The 22526-nt window shown below is 37.7% G+C and overlaps 1 protein-coding gene across 2 annotated transcripts; it reads right to left on the bottom strand.

Moving 5' to 3' along the window:
• Positions 1-10171: 10171 nt before the first annotated feature.
• Positions 10172-21051, bottom strand: LOC140774414 (cysteine--tRNA ligase CPS1, chloroplastic/mitochondrial-like). Of its 2 annotated transcripts, XM_073117409.1 has the most exons (10): positions 20891-21050; positions 20618-20848; positions 18999-19062; positions 18142-18303; positions 12030-12206; positions 11658-11939; positions 11422-11547; positions 11007-11210; positions 10739-10846; positions 10172-10655 (listed from the first exon to the last, which is right to left on the bottom strand). In XM_073117409.1, exons 2-10 carry the CDS (start codon positions 20794-20796, stop codon positions 10437-10439), a joined length of 1521 nt encoding a protein of 506 aa, XP_072973510.1. In that variant the 5' UTR covers positions 20797-20848; positions 20891-21050; the 3' UTR covers positions 10172-10436. The 2 variants fall into 2 exon arrangements, with proteins under 2 accessions (XP_072973510.1, XP_072973509.1); XM_073117408.1 differs by having other exon boundaries at positions 20618-21051.
• Between the last annotated feature and the right edge of the window lie 1475 nt (positions 21052-22526).

Raw genomic sequence — 22526 nt, 5'->3', positions numbered from 1 at the left:
TGTAATATAATTTTAATGTTTTTAATTAAAAAATTAGTAATTTAAAATTATGTGTGAAACTATTGAATTTTTAGTCTTATTATAAAGATATCGATGAGAGTTTTATAAACATATATTTTTTATTAATATTAAGAGGTCTTATTAAGTGATTTAGCATATATATATAATATATTATATTAATTAAATAATAAATATGGAGCCCAGTGCGTTGGAGCGTACCGGGCTCTTAGCTCTATATTTGGAGCCTTTGGGCTCTAAATATAGAGCCCTCCCTTAGAGATGCTCTTACAGTGGAGAAATTTAGAACCTAGCTCCAATATTATTTAACTTTTAGAAATATTAATTTTACCCTACAAAAGTTTAATCTAAAAATTTAAATTTCATCTATATTCTTTATTAAATAATTTAATTAATTTAACTGAATATATAATTAGTTTTGCTAATCAATTTTTAATAGAAATAATATCATTAGAATGCTTTCATCGAGATCTTTAAAATGAGTCTAATATTAAATTATTTAAGTTATTTTAAATATTTTATTTTTATTTTGTGTAATATAATTTTGATATTTTTAATTAAAAAAATAGTAATTTAAAATTATTTCTTAAACTATTAAATATTAATCTTATTTTAAATAGTTTTTTAACCATATATTTTTTATTAAAAAATAATAATATTAAAAAAACTTATTAAATAATTTAAATTTATATATATATATATATATATATATATATATATATATATATATATATATATATATTAAATAATAAATATAGAGCCCTGTGCATTGCCGAGCTATTAGCTCTATATTTGGAGCCTTTGAGCTATAATAAATATAGAGCCCTTCAAGCAAACCAAAGCCTATTCCACCTGTGGAACTTATATATGACAGCTAGCATCTACCCAATAGAATGAATATGAGGAAGTAGGACCCTCATTGATAAAATTCCCAGCACTCAACCCGACTTCCTTATGCTACCGAGGTGAAAGTGAAGGGGAAGAGACATGTATATCAAGACCAAAGTTTGCCGCAAGCAACGAGAGAGAACGGTCTCTCTCAGCTGCCTTATTAGCTTTGGTGATAACGGTTGATAGTGATGAATGGCCTTTTCTAAAATGAATGTCATTTCGAGATTTTCAGATTTCCCAAAGCACTGCGAAAAGAAGAGCAGCGTCTTCCTGCGAAGCCAACAAGGAGAGATCAGATGTCCATTCCTCCTTGCAATATATCTTTTCTAATACCCAATCGAGAAGCAAATCAAACCACTCTAGAGAATGGACAATAGATGAAGAGGTGATCAATGGTCTCTCCACTGGCTTTGCAAAGTGGGCAAAGGTATTCAACGTTGGGACGAATATGCTAAGTTTGGCCAGAACAAATAGAGCATTGGAAAGGCGGCGTGAGATGAGCGTCTTGATTCTAGGGATAACAAAGGAGTTCTTCTAGATCTTCTTCCACATCGATGTAGGAATACTGGATGAGGTCGAACTAGTCCAGTGACCATTGGAGAGGACAGCATAGGCTGACTTGCAGCTGAAGAAGCACGATTTGGACGCTATCCAAACGAAACTGTCGAGTTGATCGGAGGAAGCTTGAGTCAAGTGGATCTACGAGATGGTAGCTACAGCCCGAGGAGGAAGAAGGTCGCTAATTAGAGTCCAGTTCCAGTTCTTCCCCGCAATAATGTCTTTAACCAGATTGACATTTCGAGGGAGAACTAGATGTTGGAGGTCGCAATTTGGAAGCCAGAGATCTTCGACGATATTTATCTTCTCACCGTTGTGAACTAACCAGCGAATACTGCCATGTAACACTCCTCTTACCTTCATTAAAGCATTCCAGATACATGATCCTCTAGGATTTGGTGATGCATCCCAAAAGGAGCAAAAACATAGAGTGTCTCACCTTGATCACCTTTGCCCATAGGTTTGAGTGGAGCCTCCAAGCTAGCTTTAGAACCAATTCTTTGTTTACAAAGGAGATGTTCTTGAAACTTGGCCTCCAAACTCAAAGGGGCTTGCAAATGGAATCCCATTTTTTTATACGTAGGTGTCGTCCATTCTGCTTGAGCCCCCACCAAAATTCTGAAAAACAGAGGTGATTTTATCTAGCAGAGAGTTAGGGAGGACAAACATGCTCATATAATAATTTGGTATGGAGAAGAGAACCGATTTGATTAGCACAAGCCGACCAGCATGAGAGCATGAGAGCCTTCTAGCTTGCTAGCTTTGGGTGAAGTTTATCCAGGATGAACTTGAAAGCAGCAGCCTTTGATCTAGGAAGTAGTAGAGGAGAACAAAGGTACTTTTCTCTCTCTTACAGCATTCTAGTTTGGAGAGTATCTAAGGATACGTTGCCTTCGAGGATGGCTAGTCTTCCTACTGAAGTAGATCCCCGACTCTAAGCCGCACGGCAAACCAACTGAAGATGGGCCGCCAAATTCTGGTAGGTAACACTAGGACCACGAGAGCAGCCTATGACCCCTAGACTCACGAGGTTCCATGGAGCAGACAAGCTAGGGTTCTCGCTGAGGCATTAATGGACAAAAATATGAAGGTGGCAGACATCATTGGCAACCAACACTGGACCATAGAGAGATTATGCAGAGAGGCCGGTACTGACCTGGCTTTCGAGATTTATGCTCTCCCCATGGGTGCCGCCACCACCGAAGACATATGGATATGGTGGCCACACCCAAGGAGAGTGCCCTTAGTGAAAGCCATTTACTCCTTCCTACAACCTCAGCAGGAGACCCATTGGGAAGGGTGAAAGGCTATTTGGCAACTACTGGTGGCTCCAAGGCTGAAAACCTTCAGCTAGAAGCTATTCTAGGGAAGGCTCCCAACGAGAGCATACCTCCATTACATCCACATTGGACTGGATGAGTGGTGTGCCATGTGCGGACAGTATCGGGAGACGACGGACCACCTTCTATATTGATGCAAGTATAGCCTGGAGGATTGGAGGTACTAAGGTTGAACGAGGGAGTAGAGAACATCTCGGTAGATCTGGACTGGATAACCAAAGCTTGGAAATCGAATAAATATGAAGACTTGGAGATCAAGGGCATGATAGCTTGCATCCTCTGGATAATATGGAGACAGAGGAATGCGGTGGTATTTGGTGGATAAGCGGCACCATCTACAGTAGTGGTGAGGAGGGCAATAGCATTAGCTAATGAACACAGGCCGACAACTAAGGATAATAAAAAACATAAGGCGAAGAGAAATAAGGAGCGGTGGAAACCACCTAGCAAGGGTGGGTCAAGATCAACACCGACAGGGTGTTCACTGTGGGAGCTTTCCAAAGAGGTGCAGTGGCGGTTATCCGCGACGCAAACGGAGATCTCGTTCAGGCGGTATGGGAACCATGTCCGGGGACCTCAGCCTTAGAAACGAGCTATGGGCAATCAGGCTGGGGTTAAGGGTGGCCACTAGAGATAGCAGACTGGTCATCGAATCAGACTGTCAGGAGGCAATTAAAAGCTTGAACAGGGTAGAGTATAGCCCTTGGCGCATCAGGAACATGGTGCTTGAATGCCTCAGATTGAGAGAGGAATTTTTGGAGATTAGGTTTGCTCATGTAAGGAGGGAATGTCATGTAGTAGCTAGGGGTGAAAACGTTCGGATACGAATCAGATAGTGCTCAACCTATATTCGGATCCATATTTATGCTCTAGATATGGATTCGGATACGGATATTAGACGGGTAGCAAAATTTAAAACCATATCCTAACTAAGCAGATACGGATATTTTTTGGATACGGATCGGATATTAAACGCATATGAATATGAACTGGATATGGATCGGATATTAAACGGATACGAATACCAAACGGATACGAATTGAATCTTAATTGGATACGAATACAAATCGGATAAGAATCAAATCTTAATTGGATACAAATACAAAATGAATATATTACTAGGGTGAGGGGTTTTATCTTAACGGGTCGGGTTGGTTTTCAAGGGTAGGATATTTGTTAATATTGTATAGTATATGGGTAAATGGACATCCAATATCTGTATCCGTATCCGAACAGATAGACTACACCCGTATCCGGATCCAAATTCGGATATTTTTATAAACTGCGATCCGTATCCATATCTGTATTCGGATTGGATAAGTTATTTTGACCTGTTTCTGATCCGATCCGGGTCGGATAGCGGATCGGATCGGATTGAATCCGATCCTTCACCCCTAGTAGTAGCTGACTAGGCAGCGGCCAGGGCTAGAGTGTCCTCTAATTATTGTAGTTGTAACAAGTTAGGACCCATCCCCTAAAATTATGTAATCTTATTTCTACTGATGCGGTAAACGCAGAGGTAGCCCAATAATATATAGCTGAAAACAGCTCCTTGGCTTCAAAAAAAAAAAAAAGAAGTAGATCCCCGACTTGTCCAAATTGATAGATTGTCTTGAGACAGAGGAGCAAATACTTAAGATACTAGTGAAGATGGATGCTTCCTTATCGATAACTCTTCCAAACAGCAATTAATCATCAGGAAGCATCAAATGACTGATAGCATCAGTCCCTCTTACTGGTTTAACCCTTATAAGCTTTTCGGTCCTAGCTGCTCACTCGAGAAGATAGGAGAGCATGTTTGATCCCAAAATAAAAAGGAAGAGAGAGAACATACAACCTACCTCAAAACTCTAGAGGGCACAAAGAACTTATCAGCCTTCACTTTAATCTCTATTATTGTTACAAACTAGATCTGGAATGATCTGGATATAAAAAAATTATGAAAATTTAGGTGATGGTAGTCTCGTGAGTTAGGGTTTTAATAGCGCTAGTTTACCTAAATTAAAGGTTGGGATGAAAAGTTAAAAATAAAAAATGGAGATAGGTTATAATAAGGTAGAATGATAAATATCCGATGTTGCGGTGGTCGTCAGAGGGTGGCGGACGACCAAGGGTGGTGGTGGGCAGTTGTAGGGTAAGGTGGCTACTGGAGGAAGGTGGTGGTTAGGGTTTGGAAGCTTTGAACGTTCTACGGCTATAATTTACTCCTAGAAAAGCAAAAACGATCTTAACGACTACGATAAACGATAAATACGGTAATAAGTAGATAATTAAACACAATTAATGCTCAATGCTTGGATACTTGGATTCCTTGATTAATAATAAAGAAGCCTTACCACCTCTATATATAGAGGTAGAATACAATGAGTCCTACTCGAACTTAGCTTTAAAGACTGACATGACTCAAATTAGGACTTGTCTTACAAACTTATATGACTTAATTGGTCTTGCTTTAGAGGCTTACTTGACTTAACTAGACTTGCCTTAAGGACTGTCGTGACTTATTTGAACTTGTCTTAACTAGACTTACCTTAAGAGCTATCATAACTTATTTTGACTTGCTTTAATGGCTCACATGACTAAACTAGACTTGCATAAAAGGCTTATATCATGAAATAATTAAAAGGTAAATAGACTCCACTCAACTTGACTCTACTTAATCCACGTGGTTGGATCGTAACAATTATGAATCTCACCGATGTGATACATGCCATTCCAAGCTGAATAAAGTTGGTGGGAAAACCATACAATGTAAGAAATTCCTTGAGAAAAGGTCATTCCATGTGATCAAATACTTTGGATAGGTCTGCCTTAAGCATGAAGGCACCCTTCTTGGTTGAGGAATTCTTCAGCCGACTGAGCGATCACTTTGGTTGTCGACAATTTGCTTTCTCGGAATGAATGCATTTTGAGAATTTGAGATGATGTCGCCAAGAAATGATTTCATTCTCACCACTAGAAGTTTAGAGCACAATTTGCATATGGTATTGCATAGAATGATGGGTTTAAAATCTCCAACTTTGAGGGGTTCTCTTTCTTTGGGATAAGGACGATAGTAGTTTTGTTGAGATTGGGGACCATTGTGCCTAAGGTTTGCACACTGTGAAACAAATAGTAGCTTTGACGTCCAGTCCAGCCAAAACATGAGGAAGAAGCGAGTTGTTTGATAAGAACAGAACATCCTCTTCAATATCCGGATTGATTGCAAGAAGCAGCCCGCACAATCGAGAAAAAATATTCACCAGATATTCTCCCATAGTCAAACAATTACGAAATTAAGGGTGGCAGATCTGTAACTTCCTGATCTACATTTTTGGTATTTACACCCTTTATAGATTTGGACTGTAACTAGGATGAAAATACGCTAGAGTAGAGGTGATGGTGTTGGTGACGGGTGGAGAGGATGATAGGGTTATGGATGATAATGGAGATGAGGGTAGATGGTTGATATAGTTTCAGGGATAAGAAAGAAAGGGGAGAAGTAGCTAAGATTTCAAGGAGGAGGGAGGACTCAACAGCCGAGGGAGATTAGAAAATATATGAGACCTTGCCAACGGTAAAGGTGGCTAGTTGGTAAAGAGAGAGGAGAGATATTAGGGTAGAGAAACTAAAAAGAAGATAGAAGAAGATAGAAACTAATATTCATTCATCATAATAATTTTGGCTGGCATCCGCATCTTTTAAGAAGCTAGCCAAGAAGCCAAAATAATAATTATTAACCCTAATACTAGTGAACTATCACCGATCGCATTCGAACAGGGTCGACCACGTTCGAACACACAAAATACGTTCTCTATGGATGCTAACTGATGTAGGCATTTGCACGCGTGCATTCGAATGCGCCCGACTGCGTTCGAATGCACATTTTGCGTTCTCTATTTTTGCGAATTAATGCAAGCATTCGCAAAGTTGTTTGAATGTGCCCCCTTCCGCGTTCGAACGTGACCTACATAAATTTAAAAAAAATAAACAACTAATGCAATAAAAAAGACTCTAACAAGGTGTATCAGCCCACCATACTTCCCCCATCTTATCCTCGAGGTGTAAAGCTGAGGAAACACTCCAAGATGTCCGTCTCCAGCTCCCATGTCGCCTCGTCGCATGGTTTGCAAAGCCACTAAACTAGGGCCTCCATCTCCAATCTAGTACCATGACATCGTCGGCATCTCGCAAGTACACGAACTGGCTCCACAATCTCTATCTCCTCCAAAGGCTCCGGTAGAACTGATCCAACAACCTGATGATCTTCAATCCGCTCCCTTAGCAACAAAATATGGAAGACTGGATGTACTCTCGACCCCTCAAGCAGCTCCAAGCGATACGCAACCGGACTGATATGCTCTAACACCCAAAATGGACCGAAGTAGCGATGTGCTAACTTCTGATTTCGCATCGGACGCAAGGTCACCCGTTGGTACGGTTGCACCCTCACGAACACCCAACTGCTAGTGTCAAACTCCTACTCCCAATGGCTGCGATCATAAACTTGCTTCATGTAGTTTTGAGCAAGTTTAAGATGGGCAAGCAACCTCCTCAATGTGGCATCTCTATCCATCAATGACAAGTTCACCTTCGTTCGATCCGCAAATGCCACAGGGTTATAAGCGCGTAATGACGGGGTGGTGCGCCCATACACCACCTCGAATAAAGTCATGCCAATACTACTGTGGTGGGCAATGTTATAAGACCACTCCGCTCATGATAAGAACTCTAACCATCGTCTTGGCATCTCTCCCACAAAGCACCACAAATACTACTCAATGCCTCAATTAACCATCGTAGTTTGGTCGTCCATCTGTGGATGGTAGGTTGAACTGAAGTTCAATTGAGTCTCCTATAATCTGAAAAACTCCACCCAAAAGTCGCTCACAAAAACATGACCACGATAGAAGAAAATCGTACATGGCATGCCATTCAACCTAGCAATATCTCTCACAAAAATTTCAACCACAAACTTGGCTAAGAATAGATGCGATAATACAGAAAAGTACACATACTTGCTCAATCTGTCAACCACCACTAAAATAACAAAATAGCCACGTACCAGTGGAAGACCTTCTATGAAATTCATAGAAATGTGGTATCGTTAGAGGCTGAAGTTATTAGGCCGGTTTCAACCAAAGGTTAGATTGTTCTTCCATAACACCAATAAGAAATTCGCTATTATAATTAATAAGAAGATATGTTTATTCTTAGAGAAATTCACTATTTGGTCCAAGAGTCCCTACAAAGGGTGGAATATAAGTAACTTTAAACTACGAGTTCTCTGCCGTAAACCGAAAAGAGCTATTTTTCCCAAAAGAGACCATCTGAAGCAGTAGTGCTTTCAATAAGGGCATGGGAGTCGAGGGGTGAAAAGCACTATCATAATGACTAGCTAGGCTACTCTTTCTCCCAATGCCAACAAAGTGTACTCACAAAAGCTACTTTGTTAAAGTCTATGTCTTTGAGGGAAGGTGGGATCAACACGGCAAGTAATGATGTGTTGGGATCGCTTTGAGAGAGTTTTTAACCAAACTAGCTTTATTGTAAAATTTATTTACCAAATAGATAATAACCTAAATTTAAATACCAACAGAGTCTATATTATTATAGCCCTAACTGAAATGGCTAACTATTAAGCGTTTTACTTATCTAAAAGTATAATTATTAACTGTTAAGTATTTTTCTAACTAAAGACCTAAAGGATATGAAGCATTATCTAAAGTGTTTTAATAAAAATGCTAATAAGATTAGTATTTTACTTAAAAAATAAGTTGATCTTGTAAGCATTTTATTTTTAGATTTGTAAAGTACCTAACAGTTAAATATTTTACTTAGGGCTACAGTAAAATAAATATATTTTGATATTTAAGTTTGAGCGTTATCTACTTTACTAAATAAATTAAAAAAATAGATCTATTTCTATCAACAACTCTACCTTGAGAATGAAAAATTATAGTGTTAACTGTCTGCCAACTATGGTGGTTGAAAATGGAGTTTTTGACCAAAGTACTGCTATTATAATATATATTTCTCAAACAATAACACTGTTTTAAAGTATTTCAGTTAATTAGTAACTCCCATCTCTAAGTTATTAGGGAAAGCGATTAATGATGCTTTACTAGAAGCGATTGATGAATTGTTTTACCAAAAAGCGATTAATGAATTGTTCAACAGAAAAGCGATTAATGATGAATCACTTTATTGGAAAGGGAAAGTGAAAAACGATCAATGAATCACTTTAGAAATCGATTCATCAACTTATTGCTAGCCCATAGCCTAAATAAATCACTCTCCCGAAAAGCGAATATTAAATTACTTAACGGGAAAGCGACTAAATAATCACTTAACGAGAAAGTGACTTAAGAATTGCTTTCCCAAAAAGCATTTCCACTTGTAAATAAACCCTTGGCCGAGCTAAACCCAAACTCTTCATCATTTTGACAAAAGATGCATATTCTTCCTCTTGCACCTTAGCATTAAATATGATTGATAAGTCATGAGGTATTGCTGCACGTGTAATTCACAAAGATGCTACACCTCCGACTCATAAGGATGTTGCACCTCTAACTCGCGAGAACGCTGCATCTCTAGCTCACAAGGACATTGCACCTCCCGAGATTGAGGTCCCCGTATCCTAACTAACGCATGATCCATCTAGACGAATGAGAGAATGTGGCAGATTGGGACAGGGATGAGGACGTAGAGGAAGAGGATAAGGGGAGTCTTATAGTCCAATACATAAGGGATTAGAGGTACAGATTGTTAAAGGCCCCCCGAGAGGTTAAGGCTCTTGAAATGGAGGTCTCTACACGCAAGAGCCATCTATACAAGGACTTATTGTTTATAAGAGAAGGAAGTCATCACATATTCATTTTTATGTACTCGGAAGATAGTTGATGATATTTATTTTTATTTTTATTTTAAATCTATTCTTGTAAATATTTGGGGAGTTACGATGCATTCCGATTTTCTTACACCTTTTTACTAAAATTTATTTTAGTTTTATGGCAAGTTTCATATGTTGGGAGATTCATATATAACTTCCCAATTTTAATTCGTAGTTTTGTTGATTGTTAAGTTACTGAGTGTCATATTGTTAAGATGCCAGATTGACTCATTTTCTTTCAAGTCCAGATTTTATTATGAAATGAATGTGGGGGGGACTGGAGAGCAGCTCCCCAAGAAAAAATTTACCAACCAGAGCCCAGACTTTGGAAAGGTGTAGATTTCCCTAGCAATTAAGGAATTTTGGACCAAACTCTCTTTAAATTTTATTTACCCAAATAGATCCCACCTCAAACTTTTGAAATATCTCACACAAAACTGTGCTTTTGGCATGCAGTGCAAGTCCTAGAGGTTTCATTAGTCCATAAATGTAAGGAGGCTACAATATAGCAAACCTTAATTAAACAAAACTTGACGTCGTTACAATACAATTAATAGCATTCATTTTCTTATAAAACAGTCTGAGTAAACGGCAAATATCACCTGTACTGCTCTTACACATATGAAGTTAGTAAAAAAGATAAAATTCAAGTAAATGGTCGATCAATAAGCAAGGCATGAGTGAGGCCTCTTCACTTCACTTTTGAAGGATTTGATGGTAAGCTGACAAATCTTCCAGCTTCTCAGGAAAGTCTTCAATTAATTATCCAAACCTTCAGGATCACATGGTCTCCATACCGTCCTGCCATGTTCATCCATTAGAGCAATGCCAAGAGCAGTTAGCTCTTTCCTGATCCTGTCTGACTCTGTGTACTGCTTATTCCTTCTTGCTGCAGTTCTCTCCTCGATCGTTTGTAGAAGTCGTTCCTCTGTTAAGCCTGCTCTTATTAATGCCTTATCTTTCAGCTGCTGCAGAACCTATTAAATTTGAAAAGGTAGAAAACTCCTAAGACTGCATAGAACTTTCATAAAAGCAGAGCACATTAAACTAGGATCATTACCACAGCACAAGATGAAGAAGGCATTAGACCAAGAATACCGAGTACATCCTTGACTTCCTTCTCCAAAGCAAATAGAGTTTGAATAAGTGACTGCTGCTGCTTCTTACCCTTGGGAACATAATTAATCAGATTGTAGTTAGGCCTTTTCCCAAGTTCAAATAGAATAATAGCTAATTTTAGTTTCCACATGGAGTGTCCAATTCATTGCGAGCATCTGAGCTATGTAATATGCGTTCTCTTAGAAGGTAAGAAATACCAAAATCCATACCTTAAACTTCTTCAAATTGCTATTTATCGCTTTCAGTGGTTCCATAAGATCATCCAGGACAGCAGTAGTATGCAGATCATCAGACATAGAGGTTACAAAATTGGAGTGGAACTTCTTGATCAACTCTTGGATTTCATTTGGGACTTGAGCTTTGATCTCCTCTCCATGAAATGGAGATAGAGCTGCTTCGCAGTCATGCACAGTCTGCAGCAGATAGAAACAAACTAACAAAGTAATTAACCCCCACGAAGGTGGTTCTTTCGAAGCACACAAAACTTTTCCAATACATAGGCAGGATCATATTAATATATTTGGTGAGCAAGTGATGACGGAGATTTTAATCATTTATAGCCGTTAACATATGTTTACACCTGATCTAAACAATTTATCCTCCTCCTCTAGGCAAGTTGCAGACCTGGTATATGTAGAAGACACGATCAGATGCAGTTTCAAGCTGTCTGTCAGAGTAATTGACATCTGCCCTATAGTGTGTGCGCATTAAGAAAAATCTTAAAGCCAATGGATGATACTTCTCAATAATCTGCACGCATTGACATAAGTTAGTTCGTAACATAGAAAAAATCACCTTTTGAATGGATAGTATTTGAAAAAGAAAAAATGAATAACATTAAAACATTATTCACCCCATACATCTCTGATTGTGAAAAAGTTGTCATCTGATTTGGACATTTTCTGATTGTCCTTGTTGACAAAGCCATTGTGCATCCAATAGTTCACATTGCAATCTGAATAGGCAGCTCGACTCTGTGCAAGTTCATTTTCATGATGAGGGAAAATCAAATCCTTCCCTCCACCATGAATATCAAATGAATGACCTAAATAGTGAGCACTCATGGCACTGCACTCAATATGCCACCCTGGTCTTCCAGGGCCCCAAGGACTGTCCCAACTTGGTTCACCAGGCTTAGCAGACTGCCAAAAATAATAATTAGAGCAAAGGATGTGTAAGCACAGCTCTAGTTATGACAGATTCAAGATAAAAGCTAGCCACATTTCAAGCACCTTCCATAATGCAAAGTCTGCAGGGTTTTGCTTTCTTAAATCGACAGAAACCCGACCACCACCTCCAGCAAGGTTATCATCTAGCTTCCGTCCAGATAGGCAGCAATAATTAGGAAAACTATCAACAGAAAAATAAACATCTCCATCAATAGTATATGCATGACCATTATCCATTATCTGTCAGGGAATGTGAACTGTGTCAGAAACAAATAATTGAATTTGAAAAGAAAGAATTTGTGATCAAAATGATTTCTGGAAAGAATATCATGGAAAGAGACATTTACAAAACCATGTAGAAATTAGGTAATACATGTATGCAAAATTGCAATACCTGGAGCAATAAGTTGAAAAGTTTCATGTTCTACTGAAAAAGAAGTTAGGACTTGGGCAGACAATAAAAGGATCTCATTTTAGGCGCAATTATTTAAGAATTATGCATCTAAAAAGGACGAAGTGAATTATAGAATCCTAGTGTACTTGGACTTGTTTGGTTACTATATGTTGAATCACACCACTAGGGATCAAGTGGAATCAACCCTCAATCTCTTGGTTGGTTATAAATGTATCGAGCAGGACGAACTGCCCGATACCCCATCAATGCATAATGTCACCTCCTATAATTATTATTATTATTATTATTAAATATTTTGTATTCCTAAATGCCTAAACATAAGTATACATGTTAAAAAATTGATTAATAATCTAAAATTGCCATGATATGCTGCCTAGCTAATTAAGAATGTGACTGAGAAAAGTAGTCGGGAAGGTCACCGCCTTAGTGAGTGACCTAAGCACCAAAAAGCACTTGGCGGCTGAAGCAACCTACTTTAAAGGGCTGGCAGTTCAGCCCGCCAAAACATTGAAACAGGTCAAATCATCACTAGTGGGTCGGGTTGCATATTGAGTTTCAGGACTAACTCACCTATAAAAAAAACACCCCAAATATCCACTTGAACCAGCCTTAGATTGATTCATCTCCATTCTCCCTTCCTCGAGCTTCCACAGCCAGAAGTAGCGAGAACAATGCAAGGCGATAGCAATGACCCAATCTTTTCCCACACTACCGGCGATATCTTCTCATTCTCACTCTCTTCCCACTCGCGCCGACAGCCATCCCACTGGTGGCCACTGCCACCCATGCTCCCACACACTCACACTCTCATATCTCACTCTCACTCACTGCCTTTGTTAGTTTGCTCTTGATTCATAATGACTGAAGTCTTCAATGTTCTTATAATTATCAATGAACTGTCCAATATACGTCATTATTTTAAACACAAGTAGATGAGAAATTACAACCAGGACTTGGTGGTTTGATAGCATTCCAGGTATGCGAAACAAGTGATAAACAAAATACTTACACTTTTATATGCCACAGTAATTATTAGCTCTTCTCATGGTTTGACACAAGCTTCTGAAACTCAGCATCAAGATCAAGAGTGACTGCTAGAAAAATGTACACATCTTATCAAACCGACCCAAATCCATATTGTCATACCCGTATCGGGCGGGATCGGCTAATCAGGCATCGACCCGACCAAATAGACTAGTTTTGGCTGAAACTCAACATGTATTTGACCATATGGTCAATCCTAAACCGAAACCAATCACAACTTGGGAATCTAGATCAACTATAATTGATCCCCCAATCTAGATTGGTCGATTTTGGGAACCATGCTTTAATAACATGCTAGTAGTCAAGTCCTGATGGATAGGAAGATAGATAAGCATTACTTTTTATTTGCCTTTAATATATAAAAACTTATGCTTTGGTAACATGCTAGTAATCAAGTCCTGAAAATTTTGTTTTCTTTTCCTTTGTTTTACCAATCTATTAAATTGAGAAAATAATAGGAACGCTATAAGGGGGAGATTTACAAGTGTGGCATCCATTTTGGTCATTATTGACAAATCATTTTACATATTGATGAAAGCAGTTAGTCGCTACCGTCGGGAGTACAAGCCAACATCTATGCATAAGTTGCATGAGCTATTTTTGAAGAAACAAGCAGCTAAAACAAATAATAATTTAGATAATTATAAAGCTACATTGAAAAAAAAATTGGTCATTCAATTTTAATTAGCACTTAGACAAATTATAAAGGAAGAAGCATTATGAATTTATATATCAGTTGTGATGCCCACTATATAAATTTGATGTCTAAAAAAATATCCAAGGAAAGAGGGATTAAAAGTTCAATAGAATGTAGAGATAAGTGACTATCACGACCCAAAATTAGAATCATAATCGATCATATACCCTAATAGAAGTTAGGATACACAGCCTAGACATGTAGGTTATCAAAATCCACAATATAAAAAGAACTCAATATAATTATAACTCCAAGTCAATAACTAAAAAACTCTCAAAGCAATAAAGATTTTTAAAATATGATGTTTTAAGTGTTAAAAAGTGCATCACTTTTTTCTTTTGCATTAACTTTCTTAAAAAAAATAGTCGGCTGGCTTAGCTGGTATTAATTAACTTTCAAAGCCTACTTTGAAAGTCAAAGTATTCAGTTGGCTGGATATTAAGAACATTGAAAAAAAAACATTCTAGGATATGAGATCTATCACATACTATAAATAATAAAATGTGGAAAAGGTAATCGCAGACACAACTTTTTATGTGGAAAAATATCAAATCGAGTAAAAAATCATGGATCAAAACTTGGAGTGAAATTAATCACCAAATCTGTAGTAGTTAACCAGAAACTTATATGTCACTTGCCAATTTTCACGACTCAATATGTACTAACCTTGCTCGCTAAAACCCACGACACTACTTCTCGTGATAGGTTTTTAAAGTGAACATTGAGGTTGATCCTTCTGTCTCAATGACCCTCTAGATGTAGTTCTTCTAAATCTGATGTAGACGCGTTGAGATGAGAAGTGATCTCTAGTAGCATCCAAAAGATAATCTTAAATATGATACATTTAGTTAGGGTCTTTTCTTATTGCATTAGTTGTTTATTTTTATTAAAATAAAATTCCTGTAGGCTGCATTCGAACGCGGAAGTGGTCGCGTTCGAACGCCTTTACGAACACCTGCATTAGGTTCGCAAAAACAGAGAACGCAAAATATGCGTTCGAACGCAGTCGGGCGCGTTTGAACGCCCTTGCGAATGCCTGCATCGCGTTCGCGCATACAGAGAACGCCTTTTGTGCGTTCGAACGCAATCAGGAGCGTTCGAATGCGATCGGTAGGAATCTTCTAGAATTAGGGTTAATAATTATATTTTGGCTTGTTGGTTAGCCTCTATAAAGGTGTGGATGGCAACCAAAATCATTATGCTATTGGATTATTAATTTCTTGCATCCTATCTTCTCTCTATTCTCTCTACCTTAATCTCCCTCCTCCCTCTTCACCAACCTACCACCTCTACCGTTGGCAAAGTCTCTCGTAACTTCTAATCTCCCTCGTCCGTCGAGTCCTCCCTCTTCCTTAAGATCTCGACCACTTCTTTCCCTTCGTCTTAATCACTTAAACAACATCACCCATCCACCCTCGTCTCCATTATCATCCATAACCCAAACATCCACTCCACCCATCACCACCACCATCATCCGCAATATATCGTGTTTTCGTCCTAGTTGCAGTTCGAATCTGCGAAGGGAGTAAATACGGAAAACGTAGATCAGGGAGTTACGGATCGATCCACTTGGTTTCGTAATTTTCTGACTATGAAAGAAAATTTGGTGAATATTTTCCCTCGGTTGCGCGGACTGCTTCCTACAATAAATTCAGATCTTGAAGAAATCATTTTATAGCCTTATCATTAGTATTATAGCATATCTTTTGGTACCGTAGATCCTATCAAAATAATTGTAGACGACTTTGTAAAAGATGATTTTCAAATTAATGCTTCATTGCCCCAACTAGGGTTAGATTAAACCGTTTATATACCTCTTAGAGATAAAATAAATCTCTTTTAAAAATAAGATAAGTATCTCTTAAAGATAAGATAATACTTCTTTGAAGATCTCTACAGATTCTTTTAGAGATAAAGTAAATAGAGATAAACCAAAATTTAAATCAAATCAACCAATGGTCGTGTTTGACCGTTTAAAACGCCAAAGAAGAACTTTTGTACAGCAAACTTTAAGCCTTCGTGTGAGCGCTAAAATCAATCTTTCACTTTAATATTCTTGTCAAATATTTTATAACTTGTAATATATATTCATACATAAAAAATTAGACAAATTATATTTAAAAATATAATTTTTCTCTACAACTTTTTATCTTATATGTCTTCAAATTTAACCTAAGATTTGGTAAAATTTTATGAAAAACGTAATGGTTGCACTTTAATCTAGACCACAATGGGATGAAATGATATAAATGAAACTATAAAGGGATAAAGTGAATTTAGGTCTAACCACATGAAAGTAAAATATAATTTCCCCTAATATATTATATATCATATATAATTATTTTTAATTTGTTATATAATAAAAAGGCTAGACCGAGGGTAAAGTGAATTTAGGTCTCACCACAGGGGGGGTAAATAAACTCCTAGTATATATTATATATCATATATAATTATTTTTAATTTTTCATATAATAAAAAGGCTAGACCGCCTTGGTGACTACATACCGTCTAGGGCGCGATGCAATGGGGTAACTGCCTTGTAAAACATTGGGAATCATTGATTCATTCATCAACCAAACAAGCTGATCATCGATACATGTATCACAAATTCATGAATTAGCTGTCTATCATTGACATCGACGTGAAGGGTTAAAGAGCGAGAGTGAGTGTAATCCATATTGACACAAGGACAATCAACAAAGATGCTATCTATGATCACAAAGTAATTCATCAAGGAGGTTGAGTAAGAAAAGAACTTCAATCGATGGTCGTCTCGAGTATGATAGAGCGATTATAAGTGAAACTTATATTTACAATTTTTATTGAAATAGATTGATTCTAGATGATGGGATATGTGGTATTTCTTCTCTAGGCGAGAGAGGTTTTCCAAGTTACAAAAAAAAATCATGCCGTGGTCTTTGTCATGCTTTTTACTTTTCTGATCTATTCTCAACTTTTTTTGTTCCTTACTTTTACTCGATTCTTCACTTTCCAGGGGGAAAATGGCTCCAAAGTGCTCGAAGGCGGACCTTGGCTTATTGGTCGTCGGGTTCTCATCCTGATAAAATGGAAACTAATTGGATCTCAATCGTGCATCAGTATGATGACGGGATGAACCTTCTGCATTTCTACCTCATACAGCTCGGGCCGAAGACCAGGGGAAGTTGAGGAGAGATGGGGAGACCCAACTGCTGGGACCATCCTTCGTGTCCTTAAATCAGACAACGTGCATTTCCCTATCAAAGCCCTTGAACTAACCTTTTAGGCACGAAGGGCATGAGGAGGATGTATTTGAGTTTAGCTTTTTTAATTTGAGTAGTATTCTGGTTTCTATCTCCTACTTCGTTCTAGTTTTTAGAGGTCAATTCTTAATTATTTATAATTTTTTACTAATTAATCATTTTTCTAAACCTAGTAAAATTTGGTTTCCCTAGACCATATTGGTTTTAGTTTTTATTTTTGAGTTCGATTTAAATTTGTACTTTTCATATCTCTAAACCTAGTCAAACTATGATTCATATATCTCCCTCAAATTTTCACATTATATCAGATAAGTATTGTTCCATTAGCAATCCAAACTACTATGGCAGTATAGGACTTCTCGCAAAAGCTACATGACCAAACTCATGGCAAGAGCCATAAGGAACCAACAGATCAAGTGATCAACTACTCTACAGCTCATGGCATGTGTCACACTTGTAAAAGATTAACTGTTCATGTCAGGTCTTAAATAGTTCAAATACAATTATATACAGTCTCATGTGAAGTTGAGAAAAATAGAAACCAATGTAAACATATAAGATCCGGTAAAACAAGAGATACAAACACTTTATCAACATATCAGTAACCCCTCATTATGTAAATATTTTACCAAGATATCAGAACCACCATCATAACGTAATATGATATAAAAAAATAAGCAAAATCATGAACAGTCAGAATTTCAAACGCATTAACATCTCCAGCAACGAACATGCAATTTACAATTTAAAAAATGACCAACAGTGGCTAGAAGTTACCTGGGTTATCAAATCCTTTATCTGATCTATGTGATCTGTTACACGAGGTTCATGAGTAGGAGGCAAGCACTGAAGTTCTGCCATATCATCCAGGAAATATTGGCTAAATCTTCTGCTCAAATGCAATGGATCCTCTCCCGATTCATTTGCTCGTTTGATAATCTGTAAAATAACCATAAATCTCTCCTAAATTCCATAAGTACAAAATACAGGTAAATGTGTATATTCCCTTCAAGATTGAAAGCAGTCAAGCACCCTAACTCCCTAAGTATAATGTCCAAGCTAATATGTGACTAATGAGTGAAAATTAAACCTTGATAATGATGAACCTCCACAATGTGCAATAAATATATGTTGTCTCACTCCAATTGCATAAGAGTATACTCATAATATGACACACCATAAGAATGCGACAAAATCAGAAGGAACCCAATTAAATAAGAATAGAGCGGTAAAAGTATATGATAAAGGAATTCATTATAGCAGAAAAGATGAGATAGCATGAACTTTATGTATCTGAAAAAGAAAAGAGAAACAAGTCCATTTCTTACATCATATAGTTGCACTAGTTAACTACAGCTTTTAATCAAGCATTAAAGAATATTACTGAAGATTCTTCAAGTAATATAACAACATAACAAGAGCAGACGTGCACCATGACAATGAATTACAATGTTAACAAACTAAAATATTCAATATGCATTGTACCAAATGATGCATACCTCCTCCAAATAACCTGGATTACAACCTTGGCAGTATCAGAAGAAATCATAAGATTTAGATTCATATGCAAATATCTTTGATCAAAACATTGTACTTCATGTTGTAATCCACATTCATTGTGTATTGCTCTCTACCTTGTCATCAATGTCAGTGAAGTTGCGAACATATTTGACTTCATATGCCAAATGCTTTAAGTACCTGCCATGAAGATTATCTTATAAAATGTCTATCTTCTATCACAAATCTAAATACAACTGCCTATAAAATATTTTTGACTTCCTTCATCAATGATTTGGTAGCAGTCCTAAATGAAGTCATTATACTGGAACATCTTACAATTTGTGTGCACAAAACTGCAGATGAATCTTTTTAGGAAGAAAAAAAAAACAAATCAACTAGTGGCACTTCCAACTTGTGCAACTAAAAAACTATGACACAAGGAACTGTATAATATCCATGGGTACATACATCACAGGGTATGACCAGAATCAAGGTCCAAAATGTTTTCTCGTATACAAAGTGTCAAACAATAGAAAAATTAATAAAATGTCAAGATTAAATAGCAGAAAAAAAGGAAAATAAGTTGCCATAAAGCCATTCTGGCGCTAAAATTATCCGGAATAATTCTTATCACATGTATGAAAAGCCATTTGGGACTTTCTCAAAATAAAGAATTGTTACCATAAATTGCTTAGTTGCATCCTGGCTTTGAAGTGGCATAATTGAATCCAAGAAAGAAAGGGCACACTATGCACTCTCAATATCTCAAAACTACAAAACTTAAAATTAGAAACTAATCAGCTTATAGGCCGATCAAGAACTTAAATATATTAGATTTTAGAAAATATATAAATATATATATAGCATGTTCCTTCTTTTGCCTTCCCAAGAAAAAGAAAACAAAGAAATGAAAGATGGAAAAACGAAGAAGAATATCAAGGCTAGATGATTCTATACATAGTGCACCACAAAAAGACAAAACATTAGGCATTGTACGGAAATCATGTAACTTTGATCTCTTGGCATTGGTTCTCCACTTCTAAACACCTAAATAACTTCCTATCTTGGAAGAGCTTCCGACTGACCTATAAGGGTTATACAATGCAATTCCCTAATGGGATTCCTTAAACTCAGACCAAGATTTGCCAAAAATAGGATCCAAAAGTACACAAATTACCAACTTTAGCTCAAGTAAACTATTAATTAATAATCTATCCTTGGTTTTGATAATTATCTACCACCTAACAGCTCTACCGTATATAGTTCACCTATGAAACACATGTACACAATTCACTAAATCTATTAAGCTCGACAGATGATATAAGCCAGATAGAAGGGGAATTCATGATACCGATGACACCCTTGCTCAAATAGCTCGCTTGAAGCTGGCAAGCTTACCATCTCAAGATTCTTAACATCATAATCCAATAAGAAGCAGACGATTCTTTAAGCATTTTCTCATCACTATAAACTATACAGAAAAAAGAAATATTCGCTTCTTCCTACAAATCTTTCAGCCTGCTGCTTCTGTAGTCCCAAAATTTCAAAAATTCTACAAAACCCCCACTGTGATAAGAAAAAAGCGAATCTTTTTTATCTCCAGAACCAACTACTCATTTAACAAATCAAATCTGCCGCAATCAATCATAATCAAATCAAGGCAACCTAATTCAGTTCCCACCAAAAAAAAACGGAAGATCCGATGATGACGGGAACAAATCACGAAGCAAAGATGGCAGGAGATGAATTAAACCTGTAGAGGACATCGAAGGCGACGTAGGCGCGTGCGTGGCCGATGTGACTGAGATTGTACGGCGTGACGCCGCACACGTACATGCGCACCTTCCCCTCCACGATCGGCTTGAAGGGCTCCTTCTTCTTCGACATTGTGTTGAAGAGTACCAGATCCGGATCCTTCGCCATCGCCTCCATAAACGTTCCAACCCGAGGGTGAGAGGAGAGAAAGAGAAAGAGAGAGGAGAGAAAGAGAAAGAGAGAGGAGAGAGGAGAGAGGAGAGAGGAGAGATGGAAGGACAAAAGGATATAAGAGAGTGTGAGAAGGTTAGGAGTAGTAAAGGCCGGGTGGGGTGGCCGCCGGCAGCGGCTGCTGTTGGTTCAGGCGAGATGAAGAAGGTGCGAGGGAGAGATGGGAGGGTGTAACATCCCGTAACAAAAAAAACACGTGCGTGCTGAACCCTAAGGGTGCGCACGTGCCGGACACTTGCTCCCCTTTCATTCCCCTTCCCCTCTTATGTTTTCTTCTCATTTTGTCCATCTGCCACCGCCATTAAGCAAAGGCCCGGCCGCCTCGTTAGAGAGTCATCAGAGGACGCCGACTCCATGAATCAACGTGTCAAAACATCCCCTACAAGTCTACAACCAGATATGAATGATTTAAGTTTAATTAGGTATTTAATGTTTTCTTCGTATTTTCCTTTCCTCTCGTTTTCGTCGAAAATTTAGCTAGTCGAAATTTAGCTGGTCGACGGCCATTTGCCTCCCTGCTGTGGTCCTTCATGATTCTCTTTGTCGCCCCCTTGATATTGATGTCGTTGAGGGTCGTCCCATCTCCATATGGAGACTACATATGGTATTTTAAGCAATTTTTTAGCTATTATTGTCGACGTCTGCTCCCCTTGGTAGGTGGGGAAGCTTCCCGTCCACAAGAGAAAGTTGACAATACTTTGCTTTGGGGCTCTTATAGCCCGGGTGACTATGTGGGCCAACTTCATGACCGTCGGTCGTGGAGAGGCCTTCCCCCATGCATCATGCACATCCCCTCAACTTCCTTATCCCTCTAGCATAGAGCATAGTTTTTAGTTTCCCTATCAGACTCCTAAGTGGCTCATTCGCTCCCCTCGTCACCATCAAGCTTCTTCCTGCCAAGATGAGCTCATACTTCATCTTCGATCAATACCTTGTGTGCCTTTTCCCCATACGAGTGAAAGAGGGGGCGGGTGTGTTAGCCTCGACTGCCAACAGCAATGTTCGTCAGCAACCACTCTCCTTCTTCTCCTCGACATGCTTTGTATTAAGGGTGAGGAAAGAGGGGATAGGGTGTAACACGGTCTAGGTGTGGCCCAGCTTAGCTCAAGCTTAGGTCAGGTGCAATAGCCCAGCCCAAGTGGTGGGCTGGCTACATAGGTTGGGCTCCTAGCCTATATTTTAACTGAATTACATCAAAATGACCAAAACGCCTCTATCATATTTGTTAGAGAATGCATACAGATTTTAATATAATACAGTAAAATTATCAAAATAGCCATGATTTTTAGTTAAATTTAACATAAAAATTAACAATCTCGCTTTAGTCATAAGTATAAGAACTAGTTTAAAACTTTTATAGGTATAATAGGGTAAAGTGATTTTGGGCATAAGTATATTAGGGTAAAATATATTTAACCCTAATAAATTAAACTATAGTTTAAGAGTGCCTTTACTAATTATTCCTAATGGGGAATTAGTTCTAATTGTTCATCTTTTTAAATCATGCTTTAGTAATCAATAAGTTCTATTTTAATTTATTTTCAATTGATAATAACTAGGGAAATAGTTATCATGATGATAATTGTATTAATAACCCTCAATAGTCCATTGGAACATCGTAATTAAATACTAACTCTTCCTAATTAATAAATATAATAATTCTTAGTTAGATATAC

The sequence above is a fragment of the Typha angustifolia genome, chromosome 13 (genome assembly GCF_048772165.1).
Source record: "Typha angustifolia cultivar Huaian chromosome 13, ASM4877216v1, whole genome shotgun sequence".
Taxonomy (NCBI): domain Eukaryota; kingdom Viridiplantae; phylum Streptophyta; class Magnoliopsida; order Poales; family Typhaceae; genus Typha; species Typha angustifolia.
The sequence above is the reverse complement of the archived record's forward strand: the minus strand, read 5'-3'. Positions and strand labels throughout refer to the sequence as shown.

What these genes read in the sequence shown, in the direction of transcription:
- LOC140774414 (XM_073117408.1), bottom strand. Translation starts at nt 20,796, where the DNA reads ATGGAGGCGATGGCGAAGGATCCGGATCTGGTACTCTTCAACACAATG. An exon ending in CAGACTTTGCATTATGGAAG is followed by an intron (nt 11,940 to 12,029) that starts GTGCTTGAAATG and finishes TATTTTTGGCAG; the next exon opens with TCTGCTAAGCCTGGTGAACC. An exon ending in GCAATTTGAAGAAGTTTAAG is followed by an intron (nt 10,847 to 11,006) that starts GTATGGATTTTG and finishes TATGTTCCCAAG; the next exon opens with GGTAAGAAGCAGCAGCAGTC.